The sequence below is a fragment of the Tachyglossus aculeatus genome, chromosome 25 (assembly GCF_015852505.1).
Source record: "Tachyglossus aculeatus isolate mTacAcu1 chromosome 25, mTacAcu1.pri, whole genome shotgun sequence".
Classification (NCBI taxonomy): domain Eukaryota; kingdom Metazoa; phylum Chordata; class Mammalia; order Monotremata; family Tachyglossidae; genus Tachyglossus; species Tachyglossus aculeatus.
In genome coordinates this window covers 699762-718265 of record NC_052090.1, presented here as the reverse complement: position 1 = coordinate 718265, position 18504 = coordinate 699762, and the positions used below count along the sequence as shown (strand labels likewise).

Here is an 18504-nt window from a genome sequence, read left to right as displayed (position 1 = left end):
AGCTCTTCAGTGAAAGTTATTTTGTACTGATGTGGCAAAAACAAAAAAGGAAAGGGTGATAGGGCCATGAATTATTAATGGAGCATGATGACCCTACCAAAGAAAAACCCAGAACACAAGTAAGGTTAAGTCATATATGTCCCTGTCTCAGTTCCTGGCTGGGAAATAATAGTATTGTCAGGAAACCTGGGTTGTTAATATCCTTTAAAGAGAAAATTGTTTTATTGGTCAATCAGTTAATCAGTCAGTGGTATTTATTGAGCACTTACCATGTTCAGAACACTATATTAAGTGTTTGAGAACATGCAGTACAAACAGGGTTGATAGACATGTTCCCTCCCATAAGGAGTTTGCAGTCTCCAGGAGGGGATAGACATTAAAAGAGATTTGGAACTTGGGAAGTAGTAGAGTGTAAGGCTATGTACTTAAGTGCTTTGGGGCTGGGGTGAGTATCAGTGCTTACAGGGTGCGCAGCCAAATGCGTAGTCATTGCTGGGGGAGCGTGGATTGAGGAAATAAAGGGGTTAGGTTGGGAAGGCCTCTTGGAGGAGATGTGATTTTAGGATGGTTTTGAAGGCAGGGAGAGGGGTGGACTGTCAAATATGAAGGGGGGGAGTAATACAAAGATGAGGCCATGAAACTGCAGTTCTGCTTCTTGTATTCAGTGGCATTGCAAGCACAACACCTAGCATCCTTCCCATCTAACCTGCCAGGTACAGAATGGCTAGGCAGGCTGGAGTTGCCATTGGGAAATTGCGGTTGTGGGGTGGTTTCCCTCTTAATTTCCCAACACCCTGTTGCCCCCATGTTCCATCCCTCCTCCAAACTCACTGATTGCCCCTGCATAGTTGTGCTCTGCAGACTTCCAGGAGCTGTGATGTTTCCATGTCCCTAATAGACAGGGCACTTTGTTGTTCTAATGGCAGTACCATGAGAGCATGAAAGCTGTGAAGGGATACAGATGGAATCTCAGGCCCACTCAAATTCACACTTAATCTTTTGGACCTTGCTTATGGAACATTTCATAGAGTTACCTATGTAAAGCATATGAAATCATCAGTCAGTCAGCGCTTAGAGCAGTGCTTGGCACATAGTAAGCGCTTAACAAATACCATCAGTATTATCAATCGTATTTATTGAATGGTTGCCGTGTGCAGAGGACCATGCTAACAAGAAGCAGCATGGCCTGATGGAAAGAGCATGGGAGGGAGAGAACCTAGGTTCCAATCCCGACTCTGCCACTTGTCTGCTGTGGGGCCTTAGGCAAGTCACTTAACTTTTCTCGGTTTCAGTTTCCTCATCTATAAAATGGAGATTTAATACCTGTTCTCCCTCCCCCCACGATTGTGAGTCCTGTTTGAGACAGGGAGTGTGTCTGACCTAATTAGCTTGTATCTATCCCTGGACTTAGTACAGTGCTTGGTTCATAATAATCTCATAACAAATGTTATTAATAGTGCTTATTATGTTATTATTGTTATTATCATCATCATTATTAAAGTAGGATCCACATGTGGATTAGGAACTGTGCCTGACTTGATTATCTCGTATCTTTCCCAGAGCTTAGTACAGTGCTTGGCACCTAGTAAACACTTAAAAAATACCACAGTTATTACTATTATCATTGGGAAGTTCAGTACAATAGAGTTGGTCGAACGATCCGTGCCCTCAAGCAGCTTGCAATCTAGCCTCATGTACTTGGTTTAAGAGACTTTTCCAGGTAAAAATCCAGCAATCCGTTCTTGAACTTAATCATTTGCTATTTATTTGTAGCCAAAAAAGCATCAGGAGTGTTGTCCTTCTTCCGCGGCACGGGAGGGAAGAGTCCTGATCTCTCTTCCCAGAAGAAGGAAACCTTACGCGGGGCCGATAGTGCTTATTACCAGGTGGGACAAATGGGCAAAGAGGGCCCAGAGCACCAAGGAACAGAGCCCCAGGGTGAGTAGGCCAGGGCAAAATTCAGTTTCTAGTTCCAGATATTCGAGGCTCCTCTTCGGAATAATCTTAAACAACAGAGCCTTCTGCTACAAAGGGGCCAAGCCTTAGCTAGAGAAAATTGATAAATGTGAGCATCAGAAAATCTCGTGGCCCAAGCACGCTGCTTGTGTGCTCATGACTGAAAGCAAATAAGAATCAGGGAGATGCCTGAGCCTGCCACTCCACATCAGGTTTTATTCCCATTATCCTAGACTGTAAATAAAGCAGCTGGGAGCTTCCCTGTGGCAGGTCATTTGGTTTGACAGCCCAGTGGCACTTTCCTGCTTTCACCTCATCCACTTGCAACCTTTTGCAGATCATTTCAGTTGGATATATATATTTTTTTAAACAAAATGATCTTTGAGGTTAGGAAGAAATCACTGCTTCAGAGCATGAGAGCAACCTTTCTGCAGACTGTTCTCAGTTCAAGACCGTTCCAAGTTAGAGTGCACGGCCCCTATAGTGTTTCTAAATTCGTACCCAGTTCTACGTCTTCGACACATTGGTGTTGATTTTCCAATTCCAGCCTCTTTGGGGAACCTAGAGCCCCGGGGCCCGATGGTACGGATTGGAGTGGGGAGGAGGGAAAGGTGAAAGTAGGTCATCATCATCGATGGTATTTATTGAGCACTTGCTATGTGCAGAGCACTGTTCTAAGTACTTGAGTGTACAATAGAGTTGGCAGACACGTTCCCTGCCCACAGCAAGCTTACAGTGTAGAGGACTCTAGGTTTGGGGACGGGGTTGTTGGCAGGGAGGGTGGCCAAGGCGCATGGTTGGAGTTGGGAAGATCTCCAGGTAGAGTCAAGACAGTCACCAGAGCCAGTTAGCAAGTCCATTTTACTTCTGATTAAGGAAGAGTGGGCGACCCTAGCGCAGAACCCCTCTGACTCCGTCTAAATACATTGTCACTCATGGGTAAGTAAATGGAGTAGACAAAGGGTAAGGTCAGGGTGCCCCATCTTGGCTCAGGAACCAATCCCCCACGTAAAACAGTGTTCATCTAGGAAAGTTCATTTTTGGCTGACGGTATTTCAGTGTACAGTGCATTTCTCAGAAACCAGTCGTGTGGGAAGTCCCAGGACTGCCCATAGGCTTTACCAGTTTCCCTGGTCTTCCTTTTGTTCATCCCTAAGCTCATGTTGTACATTTTTCAGAGGAGGCAGATGGAGGAGACACCCAAAAGAAGCAGCTAGGCAATCCTCACGTAGAGCTCCGTAAGTATGAAACCATTTAGAATCTCATTGGATGGGAGAGATTGCAAGCTGTCTTCCCATTCACAGTTTCTGGCTTCACACCAAATATTTTGGTGAAATATAGAAGTGTTTGTGATGTGTTCATTCGTTTTTGTAAACATGGTGGCTTCACAGTTTCTGGGTTTTGGAGTAGGATTTAGACCAGAGGTTTGGGATCAGATTCGAAACAAGCTCAATTTATTGTTTGGTTCTGGGAGGAGCCTGGCAGAAGCCAGATAATGTCGTACTCATGGTACTGGTGTATATTAGACAAAGGTGAAGAGATTTTCAGATTAATTTCGTGCTGATGGTAAAAATCCCTGAAACGAAGAGGTTTGTGTGCAAGATTGATTTTCAGCTACTCCTTCTTGCGCATCACCTGGAAGATCCAGGCAGTTCTAGAACCTGTATTTTCATTATGTATTTTGAATAGAGCTCTACAGGAGAATTGGAAGCATTTTTGGAACAAAGAGAGTCTTTCTGAAGGAAGGACAAAGCGATATCTTGAAGAGGTTTTACTCAAACACACAGTGTCAGTTGAGGCATGGGCACTTCGGCCCAACTTTTCTGTAACGCAGTGTTCTTCAGTTCTCGGAAAACCGACTGAATGGGAATGTGGCCTGATTTCTGTTTAAATGTTGCCTTCCAAGTAAGACCTAATGAAAAACAATAGTGGCTCCACTTTTCCTGAAGGAAAATGCGTCTTTCCCTTACCTTCCAGAATTTTCAGATGCTAATGCCAAGTTCTACTGCCGCCTGTACTACGCTGGGGAGTTCCACAGGATGCGGGAAGTGGTGTTAGGGAGCAGCGAGGAGGATTTTACCCGGTCCCTGGCTCACTCTTCCCCGTGGCAGGCACGTGGAGGCAAGTCAGGAGCGGCCTTCTATGTGACGGAAGGTCAGTCTGTTTTCCCTGGGCTTCTGTCTCTCCAATGAATTGTTGTGAACGGGGAACGTATCTATCATCTCTGTTGTATTGAATTCTCTCAAGCTCTTACTTACTGTGTGCTCTGCTCACAGTAAGTCCTGAATAAATACCACTGATCGATTGATGAAAGGCAGGCTGCTTTTCCTGCCCTCCTTCAATATCTTGCTCACACCTAACCTGGAGCTGCCCCCCTTCAAATCAGGAACCCAACCACAGCTCTCCTCTACTTCAGAGCCCTCCCGAAAACCCAGAACTTGTTCCCCGAACCACCTTCCCAGGTCATATCCATCCACCAGCCCCCCAGGTGCATGCACACGTGTACGCACGCACATACATGGTCTGTGTATTCACTTATTTATTCATATATTCTTCTTTACATACTCTCAGTTTTAGCAGTTGAATCTTTGTTATGCTTCTGTTCCCACTAAATGTAAATCATTCTTTGTCTGCTTATCTCCTCCTTTGGTTTGTAACCTCCTTGAGGGTAGAGACTGTGTCTTCAATTATTCTCTGTGCAATGAGTTTTAACAGGGTGCTCTGCACACAGAGCACACTCAGTAAATACTGACTGATTGCTGCTGAGGGGTAGGTCGCTGGAAAATATAGTGTGTTATAATGGGTTTAGCTTTCTACATTTGAAGAAGGCACTGAAGCCTGCACTTGCCCAGGCTGAACTGAATGTACTGACGGGGCAGTGATATGCAGGACTACTGGTCAGGTGCTGACCAGAGTATTGAGTCTGTCAATCCGTGATATTTATGGAACACTTACGCTGTGCAGACCACTGTACTAAGCCCTTAGAAGAGTACAATATGGCAGGTAGACATGCCTTCTACCTTCAAGGATCTTACAGTTTAGTGAGGGAGACGGAAGTTAAAATAAATTTCAGTTGGGGAAACAACCCCGTTTAAGGAAAGGTACATAAGTGCTGTGGGGGCAAGGTGAGTATCAAAATGTTAAGTCCATTCCTGGACTTAACATATGAGATCCATCTAGGTTCAAAATAGGCAGTCGGCATGAAGACCAATAAGACCCGTGAGAAAAGTCTGAGAAAATGAGATGATTCATTTTGGAGGAGAGAAAACTTGAAGGCTCCCACTGAGCCTAGGAAGGGTTTGTATCCAGACCCCGGGTGGCTCAGCTCTTAAATGCCTCTGGGGCCCAAACAAAAGGCAAAGACTTAAACTACAGCAGGAGGCAAGGAAGAACATCTTGCCAGTGAGGGCCTTGAGTCTCGGGAACGTGTTCCTGAGTGGGTTTGGCAGGTCGGTGAAATAAACCCACGGCAGATTGGTTTGGGATTCTGTAGGAATGTTGGGTTTCCTAGGGAAAGGGGCTGTGGAATGCTGGCCTTTGACTGCTGCACAGGAGCTGATGCTTCTCCCGCGGCTTCCGGACTATGCGGCATTGCTGCCTCCTCCTAAAGGGCTGCTCTGCTCAGGATGGTATTTCAGCAGGGCCTCCTCACTTCATCCCCACCCCCTACCTCCAGCACTTCCCCACCCCCACTCCTGCAGTTTGGACCACGGGGCCTGGGCTGGAGCCACTCCATTCCTACCCAGTAGCTCAATACAAGTTTTTTCTTGGGTCTTCAGGGGATAATCATTAACTGTAAGTACCGATCAGATCCTTCTTGATTTAAAGTGAGTTGTAGATTTACAGTGCTTCAGTATCAGTGTAGTGAGAGCATCTGCCAGTAATAATCACTGTGGTATTTTTTAAGCGCTTACTGTGTGCCAAGCATTCTATTATATCATGTGACAATTCACCTTTTCAGATGACCGGTTCATTTTGAAGCAAATGCCTCGCCTGGAAGTCCAGTCGTTCCTTGATTTTGCACCTCACTACTTCACTTACATAACAAATGCTGTGCAGCAGAAGGTAAGGGCTGAAGACTTTTCTCCAAAGCACACACACATGTTTGGGGGCAGCACACACCCCAACACACACTTGCGTATGTACACAAAGTTTGTGTACTTCAATTTTCACATCCCAAGTTTTCGATAGAGGCCAATTGCCCCAACTAGTACATGTGAATACTGAGAAAAGGGTGGCTCAGTCCATCAACTGGCTATCATGAAGACCGCAACTGGGCACTCTTCCCTATTTTGCCACAGACGCGTTGTATGAATTCCTACAAGTTGCTTTTCTTTAATGTCCTTCATTTCCCTCATTAACTAGATTCAACGCATTAAGAATTGGTAGAAAAAGTGTTTTGTTTCTAGAAGGGAATTACAATTTGGGTTGTCAACAAAAATTTAAAACTTCGCTAGATCTTGTGGAGGTAAAATTTGTAACAGTTTGATCTCTGGTCTTGTTCCCAGGAGTGAGAAGAAACTGTTAAGTTCAAGTAATTAAAATGTAAAAATTAAAATAAGGTGGTCAGGAGTGGGCCAGGCACATTTTGGATTTCAGTTTCCCTAGAAACCCATAAATCAATCAGTGAACCCATCTGTTGAAAATGAGATTTTGCTGCCCTGTAAATGTTTTCATTCTTGATCTGTTTTGTGTGTGTGTTTTTTTTTCTTGAGCAGAGGCCTACGGCATTGGCCAAAATTCTTGGTGTGTACCGAATTGGTTATAAGAACTCTCAGAACAATACAGAGAAGAAGCTGGATCTTCTGGTCATGGAAAATCTGTTTTATGGCAGGAAAATGACCCAGGTAGCATATTTTCAATTTGGTAATGCAATCGGCATTCAAACTCTATACAGTAGAGTTGAATGCAATTCAGGCACCAATAGCAATCAATGAACAGTACTTATTGAGCACATACTGTGTGCAGAGCAAGTTTTGAACATATGGGATGGTACAATAGAGTTAGGAGAGTTGCTCTCAAGGAGTTTACAGTCTAGTAGGGAAGACACCCACTAAAGTAAATAGCAGGTAGGAGGAAGTGATCTTATACGGAAGATATGTGCAAACGTGCCCCCGGGGAGTTATTGTGGTGTTTAGATGGTGCAGAAATGGCAACTGGGATTATAAAGGAGGGAGTGTTAGAGATTAATTAAGGCCTCCGGGAGGAGCTATGATTTCAGAAGGGCTTTGAAGATTTGGAGAGCTCGGCTCTGAAGGAGCAGGGAGTTCAGGGCAGGTGCAGGGCATGTGAACAAAAAGTTGGCGGCAATAAATAAAACCAAGACGCCCTGAAGCTTAAGAGTTCTAGATCAGGGAATGGCAGACTGAAATGTTAAGCTTCCTGTGACCTTTAAGGCTTGGATAGAATAGGATAGACCAGCTGGGTAGGCCCCGGGACGACAGTCCCATCCAGGGGCCTGCAGTCAGGGTGATAGGACTCTCGGCCAGCGCCATTCGATCCCCAGCACTCGGACCCGGTAGGTGGTTGTCACGGCTGGGTTGCAGTAGGGTTTATTTGCCAGCTAGAGAGTCTCGTGTTTTGGAAAGAAGCAAATGTGCCATGAGAAGGGCCCACCAAACAGAGCAGTAGGGAGCCAAGAGGACTGAGAGTCAGTGCAGGGCCCCCCACCCCCAGGAGTTTATTCCCGATCTGCCCTACACAGGTTCAGTTCCCAAACAGAGCCCTCTTTGATCCAGAGAGGTTTCTGCCGGCTGAAGAGTCTCTGAGCACCTCATTGACACTTTGCATTTGGCTTCCCTTGACTGTCTTCACCCAGGGCACACAGCACCCAGCCTTTCTCCTCAAGGCTGGTCCCAATGGGAGGTCCTCTCCGTCTCCAGGGAATGGTGCTCCACACCCTCGGAATCCTCCTTCTCACTCCAGCGTGGCCTAGTTCCTTCATTCATTCAGTCATATTTATTGAGCGCTTACTGTGTGCAGAGCACCATACTAAGTGCTTGGGAGAGTACAGTGTAACAAAAAACAGACACATTCCTTGCTCACCGCGAGTTTAGTCTAGAGGATGAGCTTAATGGATAGAGCACGGGCCTGAGAGTTAGAAGGACCTGGGTTCTCATCATCATCATCATCAATCGTATTTATTGAGCGCTTACTATGTGCAGAGCACTGTACTAAGCGCTTGGGAAGTACAAATTGGCAACATATAGAGACAGTCCCTACCCAACAGTGGGCTCACCAGTTCCGCCACTTATCTGCTGTGTGGCTTTGAGCAAATCACTTCACTTCTCTTTGTCTCAGTTACCTCATCTGTAAAATGGGGATTAAGACCATGAGCCCCATTTGGGACAGGGATTGTGTCCCACCGGATTTGCTTGTTTCTGTACCGGCGCTTAATGCAGTGCTTGGCATATAGTAAGTACTAAACAGATTTCACTGTTGGGTAGGGACTGTCTCTATATGTTGCCAATTTGTACTTCCCAAGCACTTAGTACAGTGCTCTGCACACAGTAAGCGCTCAATAAATACGATTGATGATGATGATGATTTCACAATTATTATTATTGTTATTAATATTATTGACAATAATTATTATTCCCCATCAAGGCTTTGAACACTCTCAGTTTCCCAGGTGGTGGTAGTAACTGGACTGAGCACATTGTGTTGAGGAAAAGCCTTGTGACATTCACAGACTCTATCGAAGGGCATTCTGCTTCTCCAAATGCACTCCTATCCTTTCACGCACCCATCCTCCACGGGGACAAGCTACAGGAGGGAGGGAGAGAGGGAGGAAGAAATAAGTGGTGGAATTCCCAGACAGTGTAGTATCTCCATCATCGCCTGCTCTCCCCTCGTACCAATCCAAGGCTCTCCTTTTCCCCACCAAGTGGCCCCGCAGCTTAAGGGAACTCAGGGCCTCTAGGGCATGGAGCCAGGGGCAGTGCCCTGCTTGGCCATACCCTCGGGAAAGTGGTGGCTATTAGAGGAAAGTGAAAGGAAAGAAAGAGTTCCTGACGTTCCCACTAAAACCTTTTCGCTGGTTATGTGGTTCTGCTATTAGGTTTGGGTATCTAGGTAAGGCTGATTAGGCAGAAGTGTCTCAGTGGCTTAGTTTATCAAGTCTTCTTGTTTACTTCTTGCTAGTGTTTCTTTTGTAACATGGAAATTTCCTTGTTGTTTAGCATTTGCGGCTCAGTGGAAAGAGCACGGGCTTTGGAGTCAGAGGTCTGGGGTTCGAATCCCAGCTCCCCCACATGTCTGCTGTGTGACCTTGGACAAATCACTTCACTTCTCTGAGCCTCAGTTACCTCATCTGTAAAATGGGGATTAAGACTGTAAACCCCACGTGGCACAACCTGATCTCCTTGTATCCCCCCAGCGCTTAGAACAGTGCTTTGCACATACTAAGCGCTTAACAGGTGCCATTATTATTATTATTTGCACATGATTTTGAAATATGACTATATTTGTGCCAGCCCCAGTTTTAATAATAAAGGTAACAGACTTATAAGGGATGAAAAATAATTTTTTCACAGACTGCAGTGAGTGTTGTTCAGTCCCTCAGAGAAACTTCAATTACCCAATTAATTACTTTTGACACCAAATTTTGCAGGATCTCTCAGACAGACCTTTGAGTCTCCCAGTGACTCAGAACTTTTCTCTCTGACAGGTTTTTGACCTGAAGGGTTCTCTGAGGAATCGAAATGTGAAAACTGACACTGGGAAAGAAAGCTGCGATGTGGTCCTGCTAGACGAAAACCTGTTGAAGATGGTGCGGGATAACCCTCTGTACATCCGATCGCACTGTAAGGCTGTGCTGAAAGCCTCCATCCACAGTGACTCCCACTTCCTCTCTAGCCACCTTATTATAGATTACTCTCTGTTGGTAGGCCGAGACGACACCAACAACGAGCTGGTGGTTGGAATTATTGGTAAGTAATATCTGTTCGATGTTTAAATTCACGTTTGTCTTTAGCCAGTAACTACATGATTTTGCAGCCTCATCTATTCAGTAAAGAAAAGAACAATTATAGTTTTGCTCAGCGCTTAACTGTGCCCAGCACTGAGGTGAATCCTGGATAGTCGCATCAGACTCAGTCCTTGTTCTCCATAGGGCTCACAAGTCTTAAGGGAGAAAAACAACCCATATGTCATTCAACTGTATTTACTGAGCACTTACAGTGTGCAAAGCACTGTACTAAGCACTTGGGAAAGTACAGTGCAACAATAAGTACTGACATTCCCTGCCCACAAAGAGCTTACAGTGTAGAGGTGGGGGAGACAGACATCAATTCCAATAAATAAAATTACAGATACGTACATAAATGTTGTGGGGTTGGGTGGGGAGAGCAAAGGGAGCAAGTCAGGGTGATGCAGAAGGGAGTGGGCGATGAGAAAAAGTGGGGCTTAGTCTGGGAAAGCTTCTTGGAGGAGATGTGCCTTCTGTAAGGCTTTGAAGTGGAACAGAGTAATTGTCTATCAGATTTGAGGAGGGAGGGCGTTCCAGGCCAGAGGCAGGATGTGGGCTAGGGGTCAGCAGCAAGACAGGTGAGATCGAGGCACAGTGAGAAGGTTAGCACCAGAAGAGTGAAGTCTGTGAGCTGGGTTGTAGGAGAGGAGTGAAGGGATATAGGAGGAGGAAAGGTGATGGAGTGCTTTAAAGCCAATGGTGAGGAGTTTTTGTTTGATATGGAGATGGATGGGCAACCACTGGAGAATTTTGAGGAGCGGGGTGATGTTCTGAATATTTTTATTGAAAAATGATCCTGGCAGCAGAGTGAAGTAGGGACTGGAGTCGGGAGAGACAGAAAGCTGGGCGGTCAGCAAGGAGGCTGGTGCAGTAATCCAGGTAGGATAGGATGAGTGATTGTATTAATGTGGTAGCAATCTGGATGGAGAGGAAAGGACGGATTTTAGCGACATTGTGAAGGTGGGCCTGACAGGACTTAGTGAAGAATTGACTACGTAGGTTGAATGAGAGAGAGGAGTCCAGGATAACAACAAGGTTACGGCCTTGTGAGACAGGAAGGATGGTGGTGCCATCTACAGTGATGGGAAAGTCACGGGAAGCACAGGATTTGGGTGGGAAGATAAGGAGCTCTGTTTTGGACATGTAAAGATTGAGACGATGGGAGGACACTGAAGTAGAGATGTCCTGAAGGCAGGAGAAGATGTGAGGCTGAAGAGAGGGAGAGAAATCAAGGCTGGAGATGTAGATGTGTGTATCATCTGCATAGAGGTGGTAGTTAAAGCCATGGGAGCGAATGAGTTTTCCAAGGGAGTGGGTGTAGATGGAGAATAGAAGGGGACCCAGACCTGAACCTTGAGGGACCCCACAGTTAGGGGGTGGGAGGCAGAGGAGGAACCTGCAAAGGAGACTGAGAATGAATGGCCAGAGAGATAAGAGGAGAAGCAGAAGAGGACAGAGTCAGTAAAACCAAGGTTGGACAACGTTTCCAGGAGAAGGGGGTGGTCCGTAGTGTCAAAGGCCGCTGAGAGGAGGATTAAGATGGAGTAGAGGCTGTTGGATTTGACAAGAAGGAGATCCTCGGTTACCTTTGAGAGGGTGGTTTCTGTGAAGTGAAGGGGACGGAAGCCAGAGCGGAGGGGATCAAGGAGAGAATTGGAGGAGAGGAACTTGAGGCAGCGGGTGTAGACAACTCTCTCAAGGAGTTTGGAAAGGAAGGGTAGGAGGGAGATGGGGCGATAACTGGAGGGAGCCATGGGGTCTAGGGAGGATTTTTTTAGGATAGGGGAGACATGGGCATGTTTGAAAGCAGTGAGGAAGAAGCCATTGGAGAGCCAGCAGTTGAAGATGGTGAGGAAACTGATTCACCAAAAAGCTAAGTAATTTTTCCAAGGTCACCCAGCAGTCAAGTGGCAGAGCTAGACATAGAAACCAGGTTTCTGGGAAGCAGAGTGGCCGAGCGGAAAGAGCACGGGCCTGGGAATAAGAAGACCTGAGTTCTGATTTCAGTTTTGCCACTTGTCTGCTGTGTGGCATTAGGCAAGTCACTCAATCAATCAATCAATCAATCAATCGTATTTATTGAGCGCTTACTATGTGCATAGCACTGTACTAAGCGCTTGGGAAGTACAAATTGGCATCACATAGAGACAGTCCCTACCCAACAGTGGGCTCACAGTCTAAAAGTCTCAACTCCCCTGTGCTTCAGTTACCTTGCCTGTAAAATGGGGATTAAGACTGTGTTCAATCTGATTAGCTTGTATCTATCCCAGCACTTAGTACCTGGCACATGGTAAGTGCTTAACAAGTACCATAAATAAGGTCTCTCTACTCTGTCCTGTGCTTTTTCCAGTAGCCCAAGCTGCTTCTTATACTGTTTCAGTAGTCTGTGTAACGAGAATACTTTCCCTCAGGCTAGTAGGGGCATAACAAAGCAACACCCCTCATTTTACACTAAAAATAGAGCTTCAGAAATGGCTCCCCTTCACTTCTATTGTCAGCTGCATCTCTGGTTTGTGAACATTACTGGTAAAATGTAGTCATTTTCTTGACTTTGAACTACTACAGAAGTGGTCTTCACATAGGTAGTTATGCTCAAGAAGGAATTTGTTTCCTATGAAGTCCTGTGAGAAGCCGCATACGTAGTAGATAGAGCATGCATGGGCTTGGGAGTCAGCAGGTCATGGGGTCTAATTCCTACTGCCATTTGTCTGCTGTGTGACATTGGGCAAGTCACTTCTCTTCTCTGTGCCTCAATTACCTCATTTGTAAAATGAGGATTGAGACTGATTTGCTTGTATCCACCCCAGTGCTTAGAACTGCGCCTGGCACGTGCATTCATTCATTCAGTCGTATTTATTGAGCACTTACTGTGTGCAGAGCACTGTACTAAGCGCTTGCAAAGGACAATTTGGCAACAGATAAAGACAATCCCTACCCAACAACGGGCTCACAGTCTAGAAGGGGGAGACAGACAACAAAACAAAACAAGTAGACAGGGATCAATAGCGTCAAAATAGATAAATAGAATTATAGATATATACCATCTTTAATAAAATATGTACAAATACACACAAGGGCTGTGGAGCAGGGAAGAGGATAGAGCAGAGGGAGGGAGTAGGGGCGATGGGGAGGGGAGAAGGAGCAGAGGAAAAGAGGGGCTCAGTCTGGGAAGGCCTCCTGGAGGAGGTGAGCTCTCACTAAGGTTTTGAAGCGGGGAAGAGAGCTAGTTGGGTGGATGTGAGGAGCGAGGGCGTTCCAGGCCAGAGGTAGGATGTGGGACAGGCGAGGACGAGGCCCAGTGAGGAGGTTAGCGGCAGAGGAGCGGAGTGTGTGGGCTGGGCTGTAGAAGGAGAGAAGAGAGGTGAGGTGGGAGAGGGCAAGGTGATGGAGAGCTTTGAATCCAATAGTGAGGAGTTTTTGCTTCATGTGAAGGTTGATAGGCAACCACTGGAGATTGTTGAGGAGGGGGGTGACATGCCTCGAGTGTTTCTGTAGAAAGATAATCCGGGCAGCAGAGTGAAGTATAGATTGAAGTGGGAAGAGACAGGAGGATGGGAGATCAGAAAGGATGCTGATGCAGTAATCCAGTCGGAATATGAAGAGAGATTATACCAACAAGGTAGCGGTTTTGGAGAGTAAGCCCTTAACAAATACCATTATTATTATTATTATTATTATTGCACTTTTCACCCCAAAATTGAGAACATAAATAAAAAGGATTTTAGCAGAAATTTCAAGTATTGGTAGTGTGGCAAATATAACAGAGGCCATCAGAACAAATGGAGGTGGAGTGCTATCTGACCTAGAGAAGGAAAGAAGACATCTCATGTTTATTCTTAGAACATACACTATAGGGTTGTTGTCTAAATCAGGCAAAATCCTTTCTAGCAATGTCTCTCTGAATTTATCCCCAAGGGATATGCAGTTATGAGGCAGGTAAACTGGTAATTTTGCTTCTTGGTTCCTGTTTTTTCCTTCTCCCCTCTTTTCATCCAAAAAAGCTATAACTTTACTTTCAATTTTTGTTTCTACCAGATTATATTCGAACATTTACATGGGACAAAAAGCTTGAAATGGTGGTGAAATCAACAGGAATTTTAGGTGGACAAGGTGAATCAGTTTTTTCTTTTGATACATTATGCATCTTGTCTGTTTCTACTTTTTCTTTCCTTTTAATTTTTTTATAAATGGCTTTCCCTAAATTCTCCTATTTCTAAGCTTCCTGAACCAGTAAGTTCAGGGGAGTTCTTCTGGGCTTTTTTGTTGATGTGTTTATTTTTGGTCCTTGAGTTCCAAGGCTCGCCCATGGACCCATCTCTCAAGTTTTAAATTTTAGAGTCCCTGAGACTAGAGTCATCGATACTATGACCTTTTAATGTTTAGCCCAAGAGTTGTTTACACATTTAGATTTTCTTGAATTATTATTGCTACTATTATTATTACCAGCACTGATAAAGCCCTTATAATTAGAAGGCACTAGTATGGAAGCTGTTCTCAGAGTTCCAGTATTTGGGTATAGGTTTATTCTTTTTTAATCCATTTTTTTGCTCAATCTCTGGCCACAAAGCAGATTACAAACCTGGGTTATTTTTAGGTGTTGGATGCTCCCAAGAATCTGCAAGAGTGGATAAATTTTAAGTTTCATAGGACATTGTAACCCACTTAACAGCTGCTAGCTGTTCCTTGTCCACAAGTGCCATCACTGCTTGTGAGGAGCCCAGCCCCAGGACAGATTCAGGGCAGGAGCAGAAGCAAGAAGTACGCTTCCTCTTTGCCTTTTCACTGTTTCTCTGCAGGTATTTGTACTTTCCGTGAGTCAATCAATCATATTTATTGAGCGCTTACTATGTGCAGAGCACTGTACTGAGCACTTCAGAGAGTACAGTTCAGCAGAATTAGTGGGCATGATCCCCACCCATAACGAGCTTACAGTCTAGAAGGAAAGAATAATATGATTAGTATGAATTAATAAGTAATTTATAATGTATATTTTAAAGACTTATACATAATTGTATAAGTGAATATCAAGTATCCAAAGGGCACAGAGTGAAGTGCATAGATGTAGCAGGAGGGAGAGTGAGCCAGGGAAAAGAGGGCTTAATCGGGGAAGACCTCATGGAGGAGATGTTAACAATAACGCTCTGAAGGTGGAGAGAGTAGCGATCTGGCCTATATGCAGTGGGAGGGAGTTCCAGGCTATGGGGAGGATGTGGGAATGGGGTCGGCAGCGAGAGAGACCAGATTGGGCCACAGTGAGTAAACTGGCGTTAGAGGAGCGGGGTGTGGAGGCTGGGCTGTTATTGAGGTGAGGTGGGTGGGGTGAGCTGATTGAGTACTTTAAAGCCAATGGTAGGGAGTTTGTTTCTGTTTCTGTTCCCCTCAAAATATCATCTCTGTGTCATGTTCTCTCTGTGCAAGGTCTTTCTTCTTTGATTCTCTCTGGGAGCAACCAGTACCTCAGACCAGAAAGTTATGAGGTTTATAACTTCAGGAGAGAATCAGTGGATGGACCTGAACCAAGGCCTTTCTAATGGATGGTGCCTTTGTGGTGGCTTTTCAGAATGTGCCATTGGGATCTATGGCATTTCAGAGAATTGTTTGTGGAGGGCCCTAACCGTATTTTTTTTCCCATTTATTTTCAAAAACCTCAGGAAAAATGCCAACTGTAGTCTCTCCAGAACTGTACAGGACTAGATTTTGTGAAGCAATGGACAAGTATTTCCTGATGGTCCCGGATCACTGGACAGGCCTTGGCTTAAACTGCTGAGCAGATGCCCATAATTCGGATGGTTTGAAAACAGTGAAGTCAAGAGGGGAAGAAGCTGCCTGTCCCCTGCTCATCCACCTCTGAATGCACTGGCCTCCCAGGACAGTAGCCGCAAGGGCTATAGACGTCTGATATGTACAATACACATTTGTTTGCACTTTAGTTTTTTTATACAAGTGGATTGTCTGGAGATTTGAAAGAAAAGCTGGACAGAGAAGTCTTTTTTTCCTCACTGGAGTTGAAACCTGGAGACATGTTTAACAGGGTCAAAGGAGAAATGTAGAGTTCAAGGGGCCAACCAGGAAGACTAATCCAGCTGTAGGAAGACACACTGGCAGTGTCTAACATGGTGCTTTCCCATTGAAAGCATTTTTGTAAATTAGATGAACTCTTGTTTTCTGTTTCTTGTACATAATCTAATATAAATTGTTCTCAAAATGTCTGGAGCATCTGTGTTGAGGCAGGTAATTAGATGGCACTAAGAAAAATTCCCTCACGGTCAGCCAAGCCTGCTGGCAGTATACATTACTGATGTGTTGGTCGATTTAGTGTTTTCACCCTTTTGCTCAGAATCACGTCACAGTTAACGTCCGATTGAGTCGTGGTACAATAAGGTAGAAATTACTTGTCGTCTAAATTCTGCCTGTTACTGTTTTACCTAACTGTTGACAACAGCTTTTACTGTTAATCATTTGGAAATTTTCCATTTTATTGAGACAATAATTGGGACAGTTCATGCATTTTAATTTCACACATCCCCAAACGTGCATCCTTCCCCTCAGATTGAAGGGTACATAAATCAGATATGGAAAAGTGAGCTGAGTGAATTGTTTTCTAGAACTTTGGGTTACCTAAAAATAAATCGAGTCATGTCGTACAATTGAGAAGGAAATAAGTAGCTCATTTAGTGATGATGTGGCAGCTTTTTCCAAGGCAGTTTAGTAGATGGGGGATTTTCTTGGGGTCTGATAAAATTCTGTATTTCCCCAGTAAAGCCGCCGAACTGTGCCCCATCAGCCTGTTATTTGTGAGTAGTTCCGTGGGTGGGAACTCTCCAAACCGAATGTGGGGCATCTCCACTCAGGGCGCGACAAGCAGTCGACTGCCCTGGCCACATTGGTGTCAGCGCTTAGAACAGTGCTTGGCACATAGTAAGCGCTTAACAAATACTATCATTATTAATAGGACACCTGGCCCGCTGGGCGGCTCCTCTCCTCAGGGCTCTTGGCTTCCTCCTCCGTTTCCCAAATTGAACCCCTGCGGGAACCTGGCCAGCTGCTTACACCAATGAACTAGAGAAGCAGTGTGGCATAGTGGGAAGAGCACGGGCTTGGGAGTCGGAGGATGTGGGTCTAATCCCAGCTCAGCCACTGATAAGTTGTGTGACTTTGGGCAAGTCACTTGACTTCTCTGTGCCTCAGTTACCTCATCTGAAAAATGGGGATGAAGACTGAGAGCCCCACGTGGGACAACCTGATTACCTTGTATTTACCCCAGCTCTTAGAACAGTGCTCAGCACATAGTAAGCGCTTAACAAATGCCATCATTATTAAATCACTTGACTTTTCTGTGCCTCAGTTCCCTCATCTGAAAAATGGGGATGAAGACTGTGAGCCCCACTTGGGACAACCTGATTATCTTGTATCTACCCCAGCGTTTAGAACAGTGCTCGGCTCATAGTAAGCACTTAACAAATGCCATCATTATTTATTATTGTCACTTGACTTTTCTGTGCCCCAGTTCCCTCATCTGAAAAATGGGGAGCAAGACTTGGGACACCTGATTACCCCAGCGACAAAGAACAGAGAGCGGCACATAGTAGGGGCTTAACAAGTGCTATTATTATTATTATTTTATTAGTATTAACGAACGTGAACAGAGACCGCCTCAGCGTCGGGTAAAGCACTGCGCAGTTAGCGCTAGGCCCCAGGCTGGGCGGCGCGGGACTCAGTACGCAGGCGCAATCGCGTCCCTTCTCCGGCTCGGGCTGGGCCTCTCAGCCTCGGGATGCGCATGCGCTGAATCACCAACGGCCGGGCCACCTGACAGGCGTGTCTCGTGGCGGTCGTGCTTCCTTCCGATAGGGCGGTGGCGACTGATCCCGCCCTCGGGGGCTCCCGATTGGTGGGTTGGAGCGGCGAGGGTCGGGCACGGGGCGCCGGCCTCGTGCCGGGCGTGGGTCACGCGGGCGCGGCTCACTCGTCTTTCTCCCCCTCCCCCGCCCTGTGGCGGAAGAAGCGCATGCGCAGGTAAGGAGCTGAGAGCAGCGGGCTGCGGCGGGGGTGGCATAGTAATCATCATCATCATAATAATGGTATTTGTTAAGCCCTTACTATGTGCCAAGCCCTGCTCGAAGCGCTGGGATAAGTACAAGGGAATCAGGTTGTCCCACGTGGTGCTCACAGTCTTCATCCCCATTTTACAGATGAGGTCACTGAGGCACAGAGAAGTTAATTGGCTTGCCCAAGGTCACACAGTAGACATGCGACAGAGCCGGAATTAGAACCCACGACCTCTGACTCCCAAGCCCGGGCTCTTTTTGCTAAACCATGCTGCTTCTCTAATAATGGTATAATAATAATAATGGCATTCATTAAGTGCTTACTATGTGTGAAGCACTGTTCTAAGCGCTGGGGAGATTACAAGGTGATCAGGTATCTGTTAAGCACTATGTGCCAACACTCTTCGAAGCGGCTGGAGTATATACAGGATAATCAGGTTGTCCCACGGGGGGCTCAAAGTCTTCATCCCCATTTTACAGATGAGGTAACTGAGGCACAGGGAAGCTAAGTGACTTGCCCAAGGTCACACA

The 18504-nt window shown here is 45.7% G+C and overlaps 1 protein-coding gene across 5 annotated transcripts in view; it reads left to right on the top strand.

The window, feature by feature from the left end:
• Positions 1-16584, top strand: part of PIKFYVE (phosphoinositide kinase, FYVE-type zinc finger containing) — a 153083-nt gene extending 136499 nt beyond the window's left edge. For 3 of the 5 annotated variants that reach the window (XM_038766414.1, XM_038766411.1, XM_038766415.1), the window contains 8 exons: positions 1774-1938; positions 3135-3194; positions 3934-4110; positions 5918-6021; positions 6675-6803; positions 9626-9887; positions 13961-14035; positions 15577-16584. In XM_038766414.1, coding sequence (XP_038622342.1) covers positions 1774-1938; positions 3135-3194; positions 3934-4110; positions 5918-6021; positions 6675-6803; positions 9626-9887; positions 13961-14035; positions 15577-15692 — 1088 coding nt within the window. In that variant the 3' untranslated portion in view covers positions 15693-16584. The remainder of the gene's footprint in view (positions 1-1773; positions 1939-3134; positions 3195-3933; positions 4111-5917; positions 6022-6674; positions 6804-9625; positions 9888-13960; positions 14036-15576) is intronic. The other 2 variants (XM_038766412.1, XM_038766413.1) reach the window with 2 other exon arrangements.
• Positions 16585-18504: the final 1920 nt, after the last annotated feature.